The following is a 20,412-nucleotide window of genomic DNA, read 5'->3' as shown; positions in this document are numbered from 1 at the left end:
TTCTGACTTTTCAAACTCGGTGAAATCAATTTTTTGGTTAATTTTGCCTGAGGAAAGCAAGCTGCCTAATAATTCTGCACACCTTTATAAAGGGTGTTTTATCCTTAGGCCTTACCCCTCATTACACAAATACAGATCAATTGATCTGCTTCATCCAAGTATTCAAGTTTATACAGCGCAGAATTGGAAATTCTGCATAGAAATGATATGGTCAAAATACCTGCACATTCATCAAAGCTTTTATGCCAATATTCCTCTGTAATAAGCTTTGAAAAATCACATAATAATCTGGAGGCTGTGCTAAAATTGTGACTTTTGGTGTTCTCACTTCATTTTTGTCCAGCTTAAAGAGGGCGAGGAGTGCGGCGACCACTGCATGTCAAATTTCTGACACGCTGCTGCGTTTGCTACTCCACAAATCTTACTCCAACAGGGATTGGAGTAGGATTTGTGGCGAGACGCACACAGAGGTGTACGCCACTCATCTTCATGAATCAGGAGCATCTGACTCCAGCATACCTACTCTTCTAAACGGCGTGAATAATGGCGGTCTTGATATATCGGGCCCAGTATACATATTTATAACAAAACCCAATGTAATTTTCTTCATATAAAGAGCTCAAAGTCTGATACTTGTCCTCAACAGAGCCTCGTAGCCCGACTAAAAGAGAACATTGAGAAGCTGACTGAAGAGCGAGATCAGCGAGCCGCAGCGGAGAACCGTGAAAAGGAACAGAATAAAAGAATGCAGCGACAGATTAGAGACATGAAAGAAGAGATGGGTGAACTGGCTAAGAAAGAGGCAGAAGCCAGCCGTAAAAAACATGAACTGGTAAATAAATCCATTCTACGCTACAAGTATCTCTTATGTCACTAGTTCATTCAATCCACTGCAGCCATTTTTCTGTGTCAGTTACTGAAAGGTTATGCTGGCCAAGCTAATCATTGTATCACGTGTAGGTAAGTCTTAGTTAGACCAGTATAGGTTTTCTATGATCATAGTGTAATAATAATGTACGCATCACCTGCATATATCAATCTGATGTTACAAATTAAATGTAAATCAATGAATCCCGTTAATACAGTTACTTGTACAATGCCTTATCGAAATGTTTTATTCATTGACTTTCTAAATGTGTAAAATGTTTGAATGAAACTGACATTTATTATATTATAATATAGTATATATCTTTTATAATATCAGAAACTGCACAAATCTTGTCCTTTTGGCTGTGTCTGATATTACATCTAAGCTTTAAAGGGAACCTGTCAGACGATTTTTCTACCCCAAGCTAATGGCATCGTGGCAAAGTCGCCTTAAAAGAGAATAAATTCATCATACCTTTGTAGAAAAGCGATTTTTCTCATTTTTTAGAAATATTTTGAGCAATTTTTATACTAGTGAGCTGAAAGTGCAGCGGGGCTTTTACTGAACGTACAACTCTCCAGCCTCTCTCCCTCTTCCTCTGCCAGTCTGCAGTCAGTGACTGACAGGTTACTCTTGCCTGAGATCCCGCACAGGGGCTGTCATTCCCTGGGACGGCACATTTACAGATTGTTAGGTCCTGATGAGGTGGCGAGAACCAGACTAACTGCCAATGCATTTCCCCAGTGGATGACTCTGCCTGTACGAGATCTCTGGCCAGGGAGGCAGGTCACTGTCAGTCAAGGACCAGAGGCTGGAGGGGAGCGTAAAAACGAGATAGAGTCAGGGGAGTTGTAAGTGCAGTGTCAGCCCCACTGCTCTTGCTGCTCATTAGCATAAAAATTGTGCACGGAATAAAAAAATATATATATAGCAAATCGCTTTTCTACAACAATGGTATACATTTTATTTCAATTTAATCTCCTTTACAGCGACTTTGCTAAGATGCCATTAGTTTGCAGCAGAAAAAGGTGCTGACAGGTTCCGTTCAAGGCCCCCGTGAAATAACAATAGATAGCTGTCGACTCAGTCGAGCACTTCTGTGTTCTCTACGAGAAAGCTGCTGCCAGACTCGATTCCTCCCCTGATTGGAAAGCCACCATTCACGTTAACTGCGTTATCAACAGGTTGGGATGACTTAAAGGGAATCTGTCACCAGGTTTCTGCTACTCCATCTGAGAGCAACATAATGTAGAGGACGAGACCCTGATTCCAGCAATGTGTCACTTACTGGGCTGCTCACTGACGTTTTCATAAAATCCCTGTTTTATCTGCTGAAGATCTACCAGCTCTCTGAATGCTGAGCTCTGTATAACACCGCCTACAACACTGATTAGCAACTTTCTGTGTACACTGTGCATAGGCAGAAAGCAGCCAATCAGTGGTGGGGGCAGGGCTATACTAAGCTCATGAATATGGAGGACTACATGGCAGCAGGATTACTAGTCCTCTAGTGATACATTCACTGTTTTATTATCTGGAGATTATCAAAACTACAGCAAGCAGCAAAGTAAGTGACACATCGCTGGAATCACGGACTCTATCTCTACATTATGATGCTCTCAGATTAGGTGGTAAACACCAGATGACAGATCCCTTTAAGTCAAATGTGTATAGAGGCCTTTACTAGCGTTCAAGAGGCTGAGCTGCCCGACCCATAATAGGGTAGACTTTCCTCCTGTTAATCTCTTACAATTCTTTTAAATTGTCCTCTTTTGTGCTTGTAAAAGTCTTATGTGTTTGATCCTGTGGAACAGTGTGAACTGCCCTTATTGTCTATTTTCCACTTATGACTTTTGAAGGTTATAGGGCAAAAAATGTAAAAAAACATTTTGCTGAACTTTAACTGATGAGAAATTCATTTCTTAAAGTTAAGAAGCCCAGAGACAAATTCTTATACTGTCTATCATGAGACCGCTGAAAGCAAAACCATTCACAGTGGTGGAATGTCTACAAAGATTAAATGCTTTTTCAACCAAGTGCTAAGTGTTAAATTGATAGATATGAGTCTAATACCTTGTGAACTAGAGGCACTACAAATATTCCCGAATGTTCGCATTTCATGCAACCAGCCATCCAGTGGTCTAAGCAATGGAAAAAATATAATGTGCCAGATACCCTTGAATAAAGTTTTCTACCATTGTGTCTATGGATATGTGAATGCCACAAAGTATCTTTCCTTATCTGATCTACTGCCAGTTGGGCAGATGGAATGAGTTATGGAAGATCAGACAACAGGCAGATTCGCGGTCTGTAACTATAGAGACACCTAGATCTGCATAGTAGCTTAATATATTTTATGCGGAGGTTATATTTAAGATGTAGTATGAAGCGATGGCCAACAAGACCACTCGATGGGCATCTAAATCTTTTCTGTCTCTGCAGGAAATGGATCTGGAGAGTTTGGAGGCTGCAAATCAGAGTTTGCAGTCGGACCTGAAACTGGCCTTCAAGCGTATTGGGGACCTTCAAGCCGCCATCGAGGATGAGATGGAGAGTGATGATAATGAAGACCTTATCAACAGGTAAGAAATCTGTCCAGTCTCTTCTTTTTTAAACATTGTCATCCATTGCTTCTCGTTGTACTCCTTTATTTGACTGCTGATCATCACTTTTTCGTTTAGCATTGGACATGTTTTCACGTTTTATTTTATCTCCATGTTTTCAGTCTCCAGGATATGGTGACCAAGTATCATAAACGCAAGAATAAAAAGTGAGATTAAATGTTCCCGCATACTTATTGAATTACTCCTTAACCGCAGCATGCATTAAGTATCCAAACCTTTCCTTATAGAAAAATGCATATTTTCTGCAAATATTCCTAGTCTCCATCATAACTGCATGGTTATTTTTCTGACCCAGGCGAAATGCATGGCCATTAATTTAACCCTTTACCATGTTCAAATACAGTTTTAATCTGAATGCAAAACCCATGTTTTCCTTATACAATATCTTAACCATTAACACTATTTTGTTGACATCCTCGTCTAGAGTCCTATAAAGATGTTTAGTGTGTATGTGTCCATAGGGGACAGACACAGAACTGCACTGTCATGAAGCGGTTATACATATTACTTTAGTGGATTGACTATTTGCCATTTACTATTTCTCCAGCTCCCCATGCTGCATTTATTTCTAGTATTTCCAACGGTAATTATTTGGGGGGATTTTTTTTTTATTAAGCATAGGAAACATGCCCAGGCAGGATTCGTGTATCACGTAGAAATAAACGCATGATCTGATTTCAATATGGCTGGCAATCAGTTAACAGCACAACTGGCTACACATGGAGAGTAGCCACTGGCAATTAATTTTGATTTTGGATGTTTTTTTGTGTTTTTTTTAGTTTAAAGGGGTTGTCCAGCCTTAAGCTTCAAGCCTGCTAATGCCGGCATTAGGAGCGGTGGGCATGTGACCGCAAGTATGTGATTTGCATACATGCCGTCATGTGCCGACTAGACGTGAGGGGCCTTGCTCAATGCCGGTGTATTGAGCGGGGCCGGACACGTCTAGTCGGAATGTGGCTGGAAGTATGCAAATTGCATATTTGCAGTAACATGACCGTCCACTCCCAGCACCGGCCTCGGAGAATCCTCTCAATGTGCGTAAGTCTGCGTTCACATAGAGTGACTGTAGCCTAAGGCCGGACAACCCTTTTAATTACAATGCTTACCATGAGAAAAATTGCCCCCAAAATACTATTTCCCAGACTTGGGTATTATTAAAATCTTCCTAATTCTTTGTAGTTTCCCAAGCAGTCAAATGTATGATACATTCTCACGAACCAATAGGAAAGATTCTGCCCCTGGCAGATAAATAGGAAAGGGTTCTTTACAGTCAGAGCAGTCACACTGTGGAATGCCCGACCACAAGAGGTAGTAATGGCAGACACTGTAACAAGGCCTGGATGATTTCCTCAGTGCACATGACATTGTGGGATATAGATAATTTAGTGACAAAAAATGTATAATTGATGGAGAAAGGTTGACTTGATGGACCTAGGTCTTTTTTCACCCTATGTAGCTATGTATCGGTCTTCTGACTCGTATATAATTTGGACTTAGAATCATAGAATGTTAGAGTTGGAAGGGACCTCCAGGGTCATCTGGTCCAACCCCCTGCTCAATGCAGGAGTCACTAAACCATCTCAGACAGATGTCTGGCCAGCGTCTGTTTGATAGAATCATAGAATGTTAGAGTAGGAGGGGACCTCCTGGGTCATCTGGTCCAGCCCCCTGCTCAGTGCAGGATTCACGAAATCATCTCAGACAGATGTCTGTCCAGCCTCTGAAGACTTACATTGAAGGAGAACTCACCACCTCTTGTGGTCGCCTGTTCCACTCATTGATCACCTTCACTGTCGAAGAGTATTTTCTAATGTCTTGTAGACTTGTAGAGCTTTTGCTAACATGAAGTTAGAAGTCTATTGAGTTGGAAATTTTGCAGATGGGAAAGTATACATAGTATGCAGCATATCTAGAGCGTCCAAAACACATTCTGACCACATGACACAATAATGGGTCGTGTAAATACCCCACTGGGTGGGATTGCTAAACAATTTGCAGTTGTTCTGAATTGTGCCACCGACCCCATTCAGTCCTGACTGTTGGATGGACAGAATATCTGCGTGTCAATGTGTCATACAGTAGATCTTTGACTTTCCCATAACCATTCCCTGTTGTTGTTTGCGTTGCTGTCAGAAGATTATGATTCTGAATTCGCAGCCGTCACCTGGAGTCTGGTCTGTGCTCCGCGTCCCTAGACACCGAAAAGCCAAATGCTGGAGAATAAATAGCTTATTGCTACTAATGCCTGGTACCTGTTTCCTGACATGCTTTCCATTTGAGCAGAGATCCTCCCGCTATCCCGGGAGACCGATCTCTGCTTCCTCAGTTGTGTTTGGTAGATGGGAGGGTGCAGTGTACAGAAAAGCGGGGAAAGACGTGAGGGAGTTAATGGGTGAGGAAAGGTGCTGTTTATACCATTACCCAGCCAAGCAGGAAAGAAATTATTTCCCTTTACTCTCGGCACAGCCACCGTCGCCTTTCCCTTCACACATAATGAGAGCGGGGGGCTCTTCTGTATTCAGACCGTGTCACAAGAAACTGCTTTAAGCATGCAGGGAATAGATTCAGCAAAGCTCCACGGCAGTGTCGAAAATCAGATCAACGGTATGCTGGGGTGGGGAGAAGAGGGACGGGTGATGGAGGTATCTGTGTGTCGGGAGGAGGCGGTAATTTATAGCGCGGCTGCATATGTCAAGCGGATTTACAAGTCTTGCTTGGTCCCCGTGTAGGTGTAAGTCAAATAGGAAGCGATTATGGCCCCTGGTTCCCCCGTTCTCACTTTAAACACACTATTTACCTGGTCCATCAAATTGTTATTCATCTCCAAGGAGGGAGCCGTTAAACAAGGCCAATTCTTTAGCTGCCATCGCTCTGCTCCCTCACTTCGGGGGACTGTTATTATTCTAAAGTAGCAGTCCCGGCCATTTTTTTTTTTTTTTTTTTGCTTTTAGCGTTTTTGTGAGATTGAGGTAGTCGTTTTTTTTCCAACACAAGCTTTAGAGACCTCCAGAAACTAACAAACATTTTTAACTTAAATAAACTCTGTCAAGGATGGCGGCGTGTTAGATTTCACAGTAAAACCCATATGTAAGCAATGAGCTATTGGGTAAAGCAGATTCCATTACAGAGCTGTAAAGCGACAGAGAGATCTCGAAGATCTATTTTCTTCCTCTGATGAAAAAAAAAAAAAAATTATATGGAAAAATAAAATCTTTAATTTTGAACTGACCGGTCAAATACACAAAAAAATGGCTCAATTCTACCTATACTGATGCCTTTTTCATGTCCTTTCATTGCACACAACAATGTTCTTATTAAGGGTTTTATGGAAGTTAAAAGCGGAAAAATAACTTGTTAAAGCGACAACCACTTTAAAATTGTCATTGTCCGGGTGAATAGGGGCAAACTACTTCTTATTTATTTTATTTTATTTTTTTTTAAAGGCCACTCAGGCATCCATGTAATGTAAGGACGACTCTATTATTAGTATTTATTATTATTATAGCGCCATTTATTCCATGGCGCTTTACATGTAAAAGGGGTATACATAGCAAAAACAATTGCAATAATTTTGAACAATACATGTCAGTGACTGGTACAGGAGGAGAGAAGACCCTGCCCACGAGGGCTCACAATCTACAAGGGATGGGTGAGGATACAGTAGGTGAGGGTAAAGCTGGTCGTGCAGCGGTATGGTGGAGCGGTGGTTACTGCAGGTTGTAGGCTTGTCGGAAGAGGTGGGTCTTCAGGTTCCTTTTGAAGGTTTCCGCGGTAGGCGAGAGTGATATGTTGGGGTAGAGAGTTCCAGAGTAGGGGGGATGCACGGGAGAAATCTTGTTGCGATTGTGGGAAGAGGAGATAAGGGGGGAGTAGAGAAGGAGATCTTGTGAGGATCGTAGGTTGCGTGTAGGTATGTACCGGGAGACTAGGTCACAGATGTATGGGGGAGACAAGTTGTGAATGGCTTTGTATGCCATGGTTAGGGTTTTGAACTGGAGTCTCTGGGTAATGGGGGCCAGTGAAGGGATTGACAAAGAGGAGAGGCCGGAGAATAGCAGGGTTACAGGTGGATTAGTCAGGCAGCAGAGTTTAGGATAGATTGGAGGCGTGCGAGAGTGTTGGAAGGGAGGCCACAGAGCAGGAGGTTGCAGTAGTCGAGGCGGAGGATGATGAGGGCATGCAATAGTGTTTTTGCAGATTCGTTGTTGAGGAATGTGCGGATCCGGGAGATATTTTTAAGTTGGAGTCGGCAGGAAGTGGAAAGGGCTTGGATACGTGGTTTGAAGGAGAGTTCAGAGTCCAGGGTTACCCATTGGCAGCGAGCTTGCGGGACTGGGGAGAGTGGACAGCCATTGACTATGATGGATAGGTCAGATGGGGGATATGAATGAGAGGGTGGAAAGCTGATGAATTCATCTTTATCCATTTATCCATGTTAAGTTTTAGAATCTATCAGAGAAGAAGGATGAAATGGCAGACAGGCATTGTGGGATTCTGGTTAGTAAGGAGGAGATATCAGGTCTAGAGAGGTAGATCTGTGTGTCTTCAGTATAGAAGTGATACTGAAAGCCATGGGACTCTATGAGCTGTCCCAGGCCGAAGGTGTAGAAGGAGAAGAGCAGAGGTCCTAGGACTGAACCTTGGCGAACACCGACAGACGGGGGTGCGAGATGAGAAGGTGGTGTGTGAGTGGGACACGCTGAATGGTCCGGTCTGTTGGGTATGAAGAGATCCAAGATGGGGCCAAGTCTGTGATGCTGAGAGATGAGAGAGTTTGTAGTAAGAGGGAATGGTCCACTGTGTCAAAGGCAGATGACAGGTCCAGGAGGAGGAGGACAGAGTAGTGTCTCTTGGATTTGGCAGTTAGTAGGTCGTTGGTGACTTTAGTCAGGGCAGTTTTAGTGGAATTGTGAGACTGGAAGCCAGGTTGGAAACGGACAAAGGGAGCAGGAGGGAGGGGTGAGAGGACAGTTCAGAAAGGACATGTTCCAGTAGTTTTGAGGCGTAGGGGAGATGTGATATGGGGCGATAGCTAGACAAAGAGGATGGGTCAAGGGAGGGCTTTTTGAGGATGGGTGTGATCTATGATAATAGCCACTCGTATAGCTCATGGAAAGGGTCCTCCCTCTATTATGTCCATATACCCTAATCGGGCATATGGACAGGGTTTTTTTTTGTCATAAAATTTCCCTGTTAAACCTTTTCTTTTCTGATAGATCAGTACATGGAAGAAGTGAAAGGATGAGCCTGAAGAGTGTTTTTGGAAAATCTATGAGCCTCTTTGTGAATCGGGAGCGTTGGACGAGTGGCGTGCACCTTGCCACAAATCCTACTCCAGTCCCGGCTGGAGTAAGATTTGTGACATAGGGAACACCACTGCTCATCAGGCCCCCATCCCACATGAGATTCTCCCACTTTGTCAAAGCTGGGCGAAAAATGACAAAAGTGTCAAAATTTGAGCGAAGCTTTGAGTTGTGCCAAAACTTGTGACTTTTCAAAGCTTTTTATGCCAGAATACTGGCGTAAAAGGTTTGATGACTTTGCCCCAATGTATTTTCTTTGTTGCCTTAAAGCATGAAAAATAAAAAAGTACTGCAGCTATGCAAATGGTCTTGATTAAAAATGTCCTAGTATTACGTGCCTCTATGGTAACGGACAACACGCAAACTCTGAATTCTCAATTTTGCTGTTACATTCCATCCATTCTTTAATTTTTGCTTACCGACTGAACATATATACTAACAAGATGTAGAGAAGAGATGAACGGGAGTATGGCTGTAAAATTGCACTATGCAGGGTTGTTTTCTGTTACCATGGTTACACATGGGTCTTTATATAGAGCTGTAAATACAAAATGATAGAAAACTTTTAATCAAGACTGGGCCCGATTCATCAAAACTTTTACACTAGTATTCTTTGAAAAGTTGGATAATTTTGGCACAACGTGAAGCTACTCTAATATTTCACCACTTTTGGCATTCTACACCATTTTCGCCCATTTCAGACAAAGTAGACAGAGCTGGGACGGGGGCTTGGTGACTGCTGCTCGTCAAATTCATGACAAGTGGCAGCATTGACTGTGTCACATATCTTACTCCAGCAGGTGCTGGAGTAGGATTTGTGTCGAGGCGCACACATAGGTGTACGACACTCGCCTGGTGATGATCCATACTGGGGCGTAGGCTTCTTCATGAATCAGGAGCGTCTGACTGCAGTCAATCTCCTCATCAAGACTGGTGCAAACAATGCCTGTCTTGATGAATCAGGCCCTTTATTTCAGATTTCAGCATCCTTTTCCATTTTAGATGCATTGAGCAACAAACAAAACTTGGTTGCAAACATAGACAAAGCCTTTAAAGCTGCATGTAAAGTGTAATGAAACTTTTAGCTCATTATTTTGAGACCCTCCACCATTATACGTCACGGCAGAAGTGCACTGCTTATACATGAGCTTGCGTAAAGCAGGGCTGTGGAGTCGGTAAGCCAAACCATTAACTCCGACTCCTCAATTTCCCTGACTTCCGACTCCACGACTCGGACTCCACAGCCCGGCCTCACTACTGAGCGTGTCCATAAAGTGCAGCACAGATTCATCTCAACTAAAAGCCGAGACCCTTAGATCAGGAACAGAACAGACATTTATAGGACATTTCATAACTTTCCCAAATTCTTATGAAAACATTGACAGCACATACGGCATTGTACTACTGTACCCAATATATTATATATTGTCGGAGTCCGTCCATTTTATACCGACTCCAACTCCACAACCCTGACGTTAAGTAGAGTATGGGCCCCATTAGAAAATCTATCTTTGCGTGCTCATCCATAAGCTGCCCCCGTAATTTGAGCTATCGGTGTGATTCTTAGGACCATAGCCTCCAGTCATTAGCTTTACAAATCGTATAAAATATAAAAAACTTCTTAAAAGTTTACACTTTAAAAGTTAGAGAGACCACTGTCATTGACTTAATTTGCCGCTAGATATTTAATTTATATATTCACCTTAGAAATAGTCATTCATTTAAGATGTGTTTTTTTATGCTTACACCACATTAAATGGAATCTGTCAGCAGGTTTTTTTGCTATGTAATCTGAGGACAGCAAGAGGTAGGGGCTGAGACACAGAATTCAGGAATGTGTCGCTTATTAGGCTGTGTGCTGTTGTGTCAATACAATGAGTATTTCATCACCAAGAGATGTACACAGAAAGCTGAGGTGTGGGCGGGGTTAGCTTTCTCAGCTCTGCTACATCTAAAAACTCTGCTTACATCACAACTGCTGTACCCAGTAAACTAAGTGATACATTGTTGCAATCAGGGTCTCTTTTCCTACATTATGCTGCTATCCGATGAGGTAGCAAAACCTGGTGACAGATTCCCTTTAAGGGAACGCCACGTATGAAGCTCATCTCATGCATATAATGGGAATGACTTCCAGATTGAGCTTCTTGTAATATATCAGCCTCAAAAGATCAGTAAAGCTATAGAATAAGGGGCCCCATACATAATAGATTGCTGTCGGCCAATCGATGGTTTGGCAGTGATCTCTCACAACTCCACTATACACAGTGTTCTCTACGAGAGCTCTGCTGCTTGCCTCCTTTCGCGGCGGCTTATCTTGCCCAAAACAAAAGGATGGGCAGTCTGAAATCAGACAACTGATGTTTATTTCCTCCGACATCATCTCTCTGGGTAGAGTTGGGAGGTCTTCATACGCATATGATTGTTGGACGAAACCGTCCATATCGGTGGGTACAGCCTACATTAGGCTGACCTGTATGGTGGCCTTAAGAGCTAGGCTGATGTGTATGGTGGTCTTAAGAGCTAGGCTGACATGTATGGTGGCCTTAAGAGCTAGGCTGACATGTATGGTGGCCTTAAGAGCTAGGCTGATGTGTATGGTGGCCTTAAGAGCTTACACTCCAACTGCAGCCTGGCACAGAAGTCTATGAAAGCCTGTGGTCCAGCGAAAACCTGTTGACAATAAAAAGAAGTTTCTTCCGCTTTCGCTCCCGAGACAGTGCCCTCACTCCACCTGCCTTCATTTGGACAGTTTACTAATAGTTCACCATTTCAGACAGGATTGATTATCTATTTTAGGGCACAGACAGCTGTATTTCTCGTGCGAGGATCACATCGCAATCCTCGGACTGGCTGTCGGCTGAGCATAACTACGTGTATTTCTACGCAGCTGTCACGCTCAGGTCAGGAGAGCAGACTGTCAGTCCAAGGATTGCGATGCGATCCTCGCACGAGAAATACGTCTGCGCCCTAAAGGTGTCATTTATTTCAGATGCTCTCATGTTCTCAAGTTTTTTCACGTGTCCATAAAGAAACCTCCCTGATGAATAGTGCCAGCTGCAAGTGTGATGATGAAGAGTTCGGCTGATGACACATTGCCGTGACAGCCCCTTTTAATACACTCAGCGCTGTAAATTAGTTTTCTTTACGTAGCATCACTAAATATTATGTAACGCTACCTTGGCTGAAACATCCTGTCTCGCACACAGCCGATCCTGCCGCCCAGCCTTCTGCTCTAGTCATCTCCAATACGGATGCCAGGCCAGAAGTGCTGAAATATTTATTGATTTTAAATTATTGTAACAGGCGAGTCGGCTTAAATTACCCGTGATGCTTTCAGGTTTGCAGGCAGATGCCTGAGTGAGCCTGTCTCCACACTGCAATTGGCATTCACATTTGATGCTAAACCTTTACCAGACTGTTATAATGATAGAAATAGATTTTAAGTGCAGCGCGGTCTTATGGACTACAACATAACGCAGCTTATTAGAGAATCCAGTTCTTGAAACAAAATTTATTTTCACTTAGATGGACACTTTTTTTTTTTTTTTTTCATACCAGGGCGAAGAGATCATTAAAAAATAAAGGAGCGTGTACTTGCTTTAATGAACGCACCACCAACCCAGTGGTCTGTCCTGGAATTGCAAGGGATGATGTCACGTCGGTCAGTAACATGACCCTGCAGTCAGGTGACTGAACGAACAGGATATCATCACTTCTAGTTTCGGCAGAAACTACCAAAAGTGGCACACAATTTTTTAACAACTTTGCAAATACATTGCATTTTTCTTGTTTTTTTACTGATCCTAAGTTAGAGCCTGTATTAAAGTTCAGAGCTGCTTTTACAATTCTTAGCTCCAGAGCTGAAATCGCTTAATATTCCTTGCTGGCATAAAGCTTTCTCTAATGATTCGCCTTCTAGGAATAGTAATCTTTATCACTGTACAGAATCTTAAGTAGGAAAAGTAACTGCCCCTTGACATTACAGGAGTTTAGGCCCCATCACACTTAGCGACGCTACAGCGATCCCGACAACGATACGACCTGTCAGGGATCGTTGCTGCGTCGCTAAGTGATCGCTGGTGAGCTGTCAAACAGGCAGGCTCACCAGCGATCAGGGGAGCAGCGACATCGTGGAAAGAATCTTTCCACGATGTCCTGCTCCTGGTTACCAGCCTGCTGAAGCAGGAGCAGGCTGGTAACCATGATAAACATCGGGTTACTAGGGGCACACACGCACCTAGTAACCCGCTGTTTATCATGGTTACGAGCCTGCTACAGTGAGCGGGAGGTTACCGCTCACTGTAGCAGAGTGGTAACCATGATAAACAGCGGGTTACTAAGTGTGCGTGTGCCCCTAGTAACCCGCTGTTTATCATGGTTACCAGCCTGATCTCTGGTCCCGCTGGTAACACACAGCGATGTTGCTGACCAGCGGGAGGGCAAAGACCAAAAAATGGTCCAGGACATTCTGCAGCGATCAGCGACCTCACAGCAGGGGCCTGATCGCTGCAAAGTGTCACACATAGCGACATCGCTGGTGAGGTCGCTGTTGCGTCACCAAAACCTTGACTCAGCAGCGATCTCACTAGCGATCTCGCTATGTGAGACGGGGGCTTTAGGCTAAGATGTTAAGTATGTGCATGTTTGCAGAAGAATTTTGAATACAGCTCTGGGCTATAACACAAGCTGCAACTTAGAATCGATACAAGATAACTAATACAATGTATTTAAAAAGTTCTTCAGCATTCTATATGCACACCTTTTCTGCCCATAAATCTGTTTTATCCACTAAATGGTGATAGCCAGTTTTTACCTTTTCTTATACAAAAAAAAGCTGAATGTTACACAAGGAAATTACAATTTAGTACAGGTCTCCGTATTACTGATATCATTAGTAGAGTCCTAAAGCCCCCGTCTCACATAGCGAGATCGCTAGTGAGATCGCTGCTGAGTCACGGTTTTGGTGACGCAACAGCGACCTCACCAGCGATGTCGCTATGTGTGACACTTTGCAGCGATCAGGCCCCTGCTGTGAGGTCTCTGATCGCTGCAGAATGTCCTGGACCTTTTTTTGGTCGTTGCCCTCCCGCTGGTCAGCACACATCGCTGTGTGTGACCAGCGGGAGCAGCGATCAGGCTGGTAACCATGATAAACAGCGGGTTACTAGGGGCGCACACGCACTTAGTAACCCGCTGTTTATCATGGTTACCACTCTGCTACGGTGAGCGGTAACCTCCCGCTCACCATAGCAGAGTGGTAACCATGATAAACAGCGGGTTACTAAGTGCGCGTGTACCCCTAGTAACCCGCTGTTTATCATGGTTACCAGCCTGCTTCTGCTTCAGCAGGCTGGCAACCAGGAGCAGGACATCGTGGAAAGATTCTTTCCACGATGTCGCTGCTCCGCTGATCGTTGGTGAGCCTGCCTGTTTGACAGCTCACCAGCGACCACATAGCGACGCAGCAACGATCCCTGACTGGTCGTATCGTTGTCGGGATCGCTGCAGCGTCACTAAGTGTGACGGGGCCTTAATGCTTATGAAAAATAAATTGTATATCTTCCATAAATTAAAGGAAACCCGTTCACCTTGGAAAATGAGGTTTACCTGCGGAATAAGGGATAATCTGCAGGTAAACAGAGTTAAAGTGCTGCCCAACCACCTTACTGATAGTGCGACTTCTGGGTGAAAATGAACTTCTTTCCTCCCGGGAGCCGCCAGCTTTCAGTCATATGAGAGGTGCAGGGAGCGATTACGGTGAATCGCTCACTATACTGTGAGCAGTGGATGTAAGCACACCCTGGTATTTTAATTGACAGCTTATCCTGCACATATGTGCCATGTGTCAATCAAAGACAGGGCGTGCTTACAACCAGCGCTCACAGTATAGGGAGTGATGAACTGTAATTGCTCCCTGCACCTCCCATGTAACTGAAAGCCGGCGACACCTGGGAGAAAAGAAGTTAATTTTCTCCCGGTAGCCGCACTTTTAGTAAGGCAGATGGGCAGCATTGTAACACTATTTACCTGCAGATTAGTATTACATAAAACAAGTCAAATGTGTACGTTAGGTATGTGCATATGTAATGATCTTAGTCCATTACTGCTTTGGCTATAATTTCTTTTTATCGGAATGATAGCTGGAGTGGCTTGTGTCCACAGGGACCAGTATTTTATGTTAATCCTTTAGGGTCACATTTATATCTACTTTTATTCACAAACCAGGCTCTAGAAAATCTCTAAAATCTACAAAGTGGAAGTTCAATACCTTATGGGTGACTTTTTCTTTTCTTTTTCTTTTTTATTAATTTATATGTAAACATTATAAACCTAAAAATAATTTATTTACTGCTAACTTTTTAACTTTTTATGCTCCTTTGTACTATAACTAACCCTTTAAGACAATTTTTGGCATGTGTCGATCTCCTGGTTACCTGACTAATCCTCTTTATTGGAACAACTAATTGTTGTCTTGCTTTTTGGCAGTGATGGAGACTCTGACGGAGACTCTGAACTTGATGAACGAGTGGATGGAGTAAAGTCATGGCTGTCCAAAAACAAAAGCTCTTCCAAAGCCTACTCAGATGACGGTAGTTTAAAGAGCTCTAGGTCAGTAAACATTATTATTGTTATATGATTTTATATTTGAAGAGTTAAATTTTACATTTTTGTACAAATATGAGAAGAAAAAAATCTCATGCATTTAGCAGATGAGACTCGCCCATTCAAATCTATGGCTGCGTGAAAAAAATGGCGGCTTCAATACTGAACATCCGTATTGCATCCTGTTTTTATGGATACTTTGCCATTATTAACCTAGAAAACTGCATTTGATCATGGACATCTTAAAATGTTGCTGCAAATATACAGATGCCACACAGACATAAAACGGATGCCACACGGATGAAAATCAAGTTTTCTGGATGAAAATCGGATTATTTTTTTATACGCTTGTCTGACCCCGGCCTATAGTGAAGCTCCACCTTTGGCTGTCATTATTATTATTATTTATTATTGCGCCATTTATTCTATGGCACTTTACATGTGAAAGGGATATACCGTATTTTTCGGACCACAAGACTCACCTAGGTTTTAGAGGAGGAAAATAGAAAAAAATGTAAGCAAAAAATGTGGTCATGACGCCCTATTAAGGGGGAGGGGGTCTGCTGCTGACATTGTTATAGGGGTAGTGTCCCCCAATTCTGTTAACATCACCCATCCTGGTATATATGGCCTCCTCCTTCCTGTTATACGTGGCCCTCATCCCTCATCCTGGTATGTATGGCACCCTTCATCCCTCATCCTGGTATGTATGGCACACTTCATCCCTCATCCTGGTATGCATGGCACCCCTCATCCTGGTATGCATGGCACCCCTCATCCTGGTATGCATGGCCCCCCTCATCTCGATCCTGGTATGTATGGCACCCTTCATCCCTCATCCTAGTATGTATGGCACCCTTCATCCCTCATCCTGGTATATTCATTTTCTTTAGCAGCGGGCTAAATATATATATATATATTGGACTGTAAGACGCACCCCCCACTTTCCTCCAAAATTTTGGAGAAAAAAGTGCGTCTTATAGTCCGAAAAATACTGTACACAGCACAAACAATTACAATAAATTTTGAACAATACAAGTTGGTGACTGGTACAGGGGGAGCGAGGACCCGGCCCGCGGGGGCTCCCAATCTATATGTCATTAGCTCTATAGTCAGTTAATAATCTAGAATGGTTTTATAGATCTTCAATTTTTTTTCATTGCTGCTTCTAATTACTGCTTCTAATTAAAGGGGTGTTCCATCTTATAAAGTGATGTTACTGGTATATGCTATCACTTTATGATCAGTGGAGGTCCGACCTCATAGGTTTTCACTGCTCCTTATAATGGATGGCCCATAGCTATGACTTCGCTTTCCTTGTGTAGCTGTTCTCTTGGCCACCAAAGTGCCTACCTAGCCTCATTTGTTTTAATTGAGTAGTGCTGCAGTTCTTTTCATTCTCTGGATTATGGTTGTCCTAGAGGATGAAATCTCTGCAATTGTGAAGTGATGGCACAAAATACCAGATATAAATACCCCTTCAGGTTTCAGCTTGTAGTTTTCAAGTCACTAATTTGACAATACAATGCCTTCCTGCAGTTCAGTTCATTAACACATGAATGCATGTATTAGGTGTATTTTTATACTAGTCAGACCATTCATATGTTCATGTGTTAATGAGTTTAGCTGAAGGATTTATTCAGGTATGCAAGCAATAATTAGAATAAGAATGAAAATGTACTGCAAAAATTGTAAATTTTTCTTACCACAAAACCAATGTCAATCAAAAATGGAGCATCAGTTTATAGTGTAACTGGACTTTTTCTCGTAGAGACATGTCATAGAATGGTAAAGTTGGAAGGGACCTCCAGGATCATCGTGTCCAATCCCCTGCTTAATGCAGGATTCACTAAACTATCTCAGACAGATGTCAGAAGTTTTGATCTGTGGGGTTTCGAGTGCTGAGACCTCCACCGATTTCTCACTACAATTAGGGAGCAGAAGCGCTGCTCTCCTCTGAGACTTGAGACTGGCTTAACTGGACATCCGAGTCCATCTTTAGTCTCGAAGGTGAATGCTTTTTTCATTGGTGGAGGTCTCGACAAAAGGCCCCCAAAACAGCTAACATGCCAACAAATTAACAATTAAGAGGAGACATTTGTTCAGAAATTACGAATTGAGGGTCCAGTGCTGCATATTTGGATGCATCTGTATATATTTGTAATTGCAAATTCTCAGCAACTTGGTCAGATACAGAAAATTATGTGTTATTTTCATCTCTGCATTGTGGCAAACAGTGCAATTGTAATTTTGCAGAGCAGGCAATAAACGCAGAAGACTTCTTCAAGAAGCATGTTTATTTCAGTTGTATCCCTCTGCTGAGGGTCATCAGCAAATAGCCTGCGTCATTAAGCACAAAACCAATCACAATTTATAACTTGGGGTACTCTCTAGCCAGCTTGAATCACTCTACACATTAGTCATTTCCAAGCAATTAGCAACGGGCCACAGCATCGAAGCTCAAACAACATTGTCCCAAAACTCATTTTTCTTGGTGCAGTGTTAAAATCTTGGGCAGAGATTATGATCTCTTTATTTCATTATCTAACCAAATAAGTAAGGTAATTATGGAGTCATGCTGGAGGCCTGAGTGGCTGTCTTGTATTCGCCTCACACCTCAGCACTCATTTGCCCCGATAAGGTGTTCATTCTGTAGAACAGGTGGATGAGTTTTCCATTTAGAAGATTTTTTTTTTCTTATCTTTCACTTGAGAAATGTTCCACATGAGTACCATGTATGTTGGCAGATGTTGCGCATAATGTTGTGCAAAAGATGACTAGGACTTTGCATCTCACTAATTTTAAGGCGTACACGGTACAGTTCTTTATCCTGTCTACTTAAATTTCATTTAATGTTGTTCTTTCTACTCAGTGCTCTTGTTCTGTCATACATTTTGCTTTTTTTATATTGTTTCTTACTTGTTTCTTATATTTTTCTGTCTTCTTCTTCTCTTTCCATGCCATTGTGTCATGCATCAAACTTCCACACATTCACATGACTAAAGACCTAGTCAGAGTACAGAAATGAAGGAAGGAAAAGAACTAAAGCCTGTCAAACAAGTCAAAGAGGTGGATGACAGGCCAGTGTCAGTAATGAGCTCTCTCAGTTATAGAAAAAGGGTAAACATTAAGGACTCTATAGGTGGCAAAGGCGATGTGGATTCTTTGTTTTCCACTCTGAAAGATAGATCTGAGTCCCCGGATAGGTCATTTAGAAAGGTTCAGAAAGATCCTTCTGGAAGTGCCATTGATGATACGATGTCTGTAACTTCCTGGAGAAAATCTCAAGGTAGTGAAGATCTGGATGATCGGGCATCACTGGTGTCTCAAGCATTTACTGAAGCATCTAGTCGAGCCAGAAAGGGACTTGACAAGCGATGGTCCATTGCAAGCCCAGAGTTTGATAAGGTGTCAGTTGTTTCCAGTCGCCTCTCTAACAGGCGGGCTTTAGAAGATGAAGATGAAACGAAATCCTCACTGAGCTTTGGTATTACTAGTCCACCTAGTCTAAGACGTAGCACCTCTAAACTAGATGAACCACGTAATGGCTTGTCAGCCTTAAGTCCTTCACTCAGTAGGCGTTCAGACTTTGGATTAGAAAGTCCACCTAGTCTAAAACGTAGTACCTCTAAACTAGATGAACCACGTAATGGCTTATCAGCCTTAAGTCCTTCACTCAGTAGGCGTTCAGACTTTGGATTAGAAAGTCCAACATTGGGCAACCGCTCTGACACTCGTTTGTCTATGGTCCGAAGCACAATAGATGATTTTGATGATTCTGTTAGCATTGGGTTTAGTGATACTAGGTCTTTGTATAGTCAGCACTCCTCTGGACGTAGTTTTTCAGTACCTCCTCAGGCTAGAACACCTGGATCGGAAGACGTTGAACTAGAAAGTAGAGATCCTCAGCCTGTTTCACACCGCAACTACTTAGATCCAGACCTTGAGGCTGCGATCAATGAGGTTCTGAGCTACAAACCTATAAAGTTTAAGAGGAAAAGTCTTGATCCCGATTCCGAGGACGATGATGACTCAAAAAGTGTAAGAAGTATTAAGAGCTTGCATGCAGAAAAAGGAGAGTCATCTTCTGGTCTCAAGAGGTCAGCATCTGCTGTAGACTTCTCCAGGGCTTCCAGCAGACGAAGTAGAGTTCGAAAGAGTAGTTCTAGTTCTGAGGAGGAACGCAAAAAGAAGAGCTCTAAAAAACATTCTAAGAAGTCCAAAAAGAAATCAAAGAAGAAACAAACTGAATCATCCTCCTCTTCATCATCCTCAGAATCAAATTCCTCTTCAGGATCTACAGTATCTTACCGTAGTGGAAGCAGTGTGAAAAAGGGGCCGAAAAGTAAGGACCCAGAAGATGAAGAAGAGCCTCAAGGAGACAAGAAAGATGGAAAAGGCGGAAAACTGGCAAAAAAAGAAGATAAAAAAAGGAAGAAACAAGTAGACAGTCTGATGATGAAATATTTATACCGGCCTGAGAGTGATTAAGGCAGTAGGTGTTTTGCTTGTGAGTGAACTTCAATAGCATGCCCTGCACGGAGTGGATTACTAACTTTAATTTGTGGTGTTTTGAGAACTAGCATTTTTAAACAAAGTGTGTGTCGTCACTTCTTATACTCTTAGTGTTACACTACTTGTTTGAAAACTTCAGTATGTAGTTGGCGCAATATATCCAACATAAATCTGGTTAAATTGTAGTACATTTTGGATTATATTTGCATATATACAAAGATTAATGCTTTTGTTGTACATTGAGATAGCGGAAAATACCTTCTGGATCGACTATAGTCCAAGTATGTACAAGAGGTGATATTTGGGGACACTCACTGAGGGAATACTTGTGTAGTCAACCTGATCGACACTGCTAAATATCCCCTAAAAAGGCAGCTAAAACACTTCATCATTTAACCTTCTTTGTCTATTCTTCATATTAAATGATGTTCTTGTGTCTGTAGAATTTTATCTGATATTGCCAGGGAGACTCTTCCAATGACTTACCCAAGTTTAA

General features: G+C 42.5%; 1 protein-coding gene across 19 annotated transcripts in view; it reads left to right on the top strand.

Annotated features, from left to right (window-relative positions):
- MYO18A (myosin XVIIIA) overlaps positions 1–20,412 on the top strand; it is a 386,801-nt gene that overhangs the window by 354,223 nt on the left and 12,166 nt on the right. For 12 of the 19 annotated variants that reach the window (XM_073667922.1, XM_073667921.1, XM_073667918.1 and 9 more), the window contains 5 exons: positions 647–832; positions 3,311–3,450; positions 3,594–3,638; positions 15,285–15,407; positions 18,407–19,896. In XM_073667922.1, the coding sequence (XP_073524023.1) occupies positions 647–832; positions 3,311–3,450; positions 3,594–3,638; positions 15,285–15,407; positions 18,407–19,892 (1,980 nt within the window). In that variant the 3' untranslated portion in view covers positions 19,893–19,896. The remainder of the gene's footprint in view (positions 1–646; positions 833–3,310; positions 3,451–3,593; positions 3,639–15,284; positions 15,408–18,406; positions 19,897–20,412) is intronic. The other 7 variants (XM_073667934.1, XM_073667932.1, XM_073667931.1 and 4 more) reach the window with 3 other exon arrangements.

The sequence above is a fragment of the Phyllobates terribilis genome, unplaced genomic scaffold, assembly GCF_046119375.1.
Source record: "Phyllobates terribilis strain yellow unplaced genomic scaffold, ASM4611937v1 Scaffold_2__4_contigs__length_985480577, whole genome shotgun sequence".
Classification (NCBI taxonomy): Eukaryota; Metazoa; Chordata; class Amphibia; order Anura; family Dendrobatidae; genus Phyllobates; species Phyllobates terribilis.
Note: the sequence above shows the minus strand (reverse complement) of the source record. Positions and strands in the feature narration are given on the sequence as shown.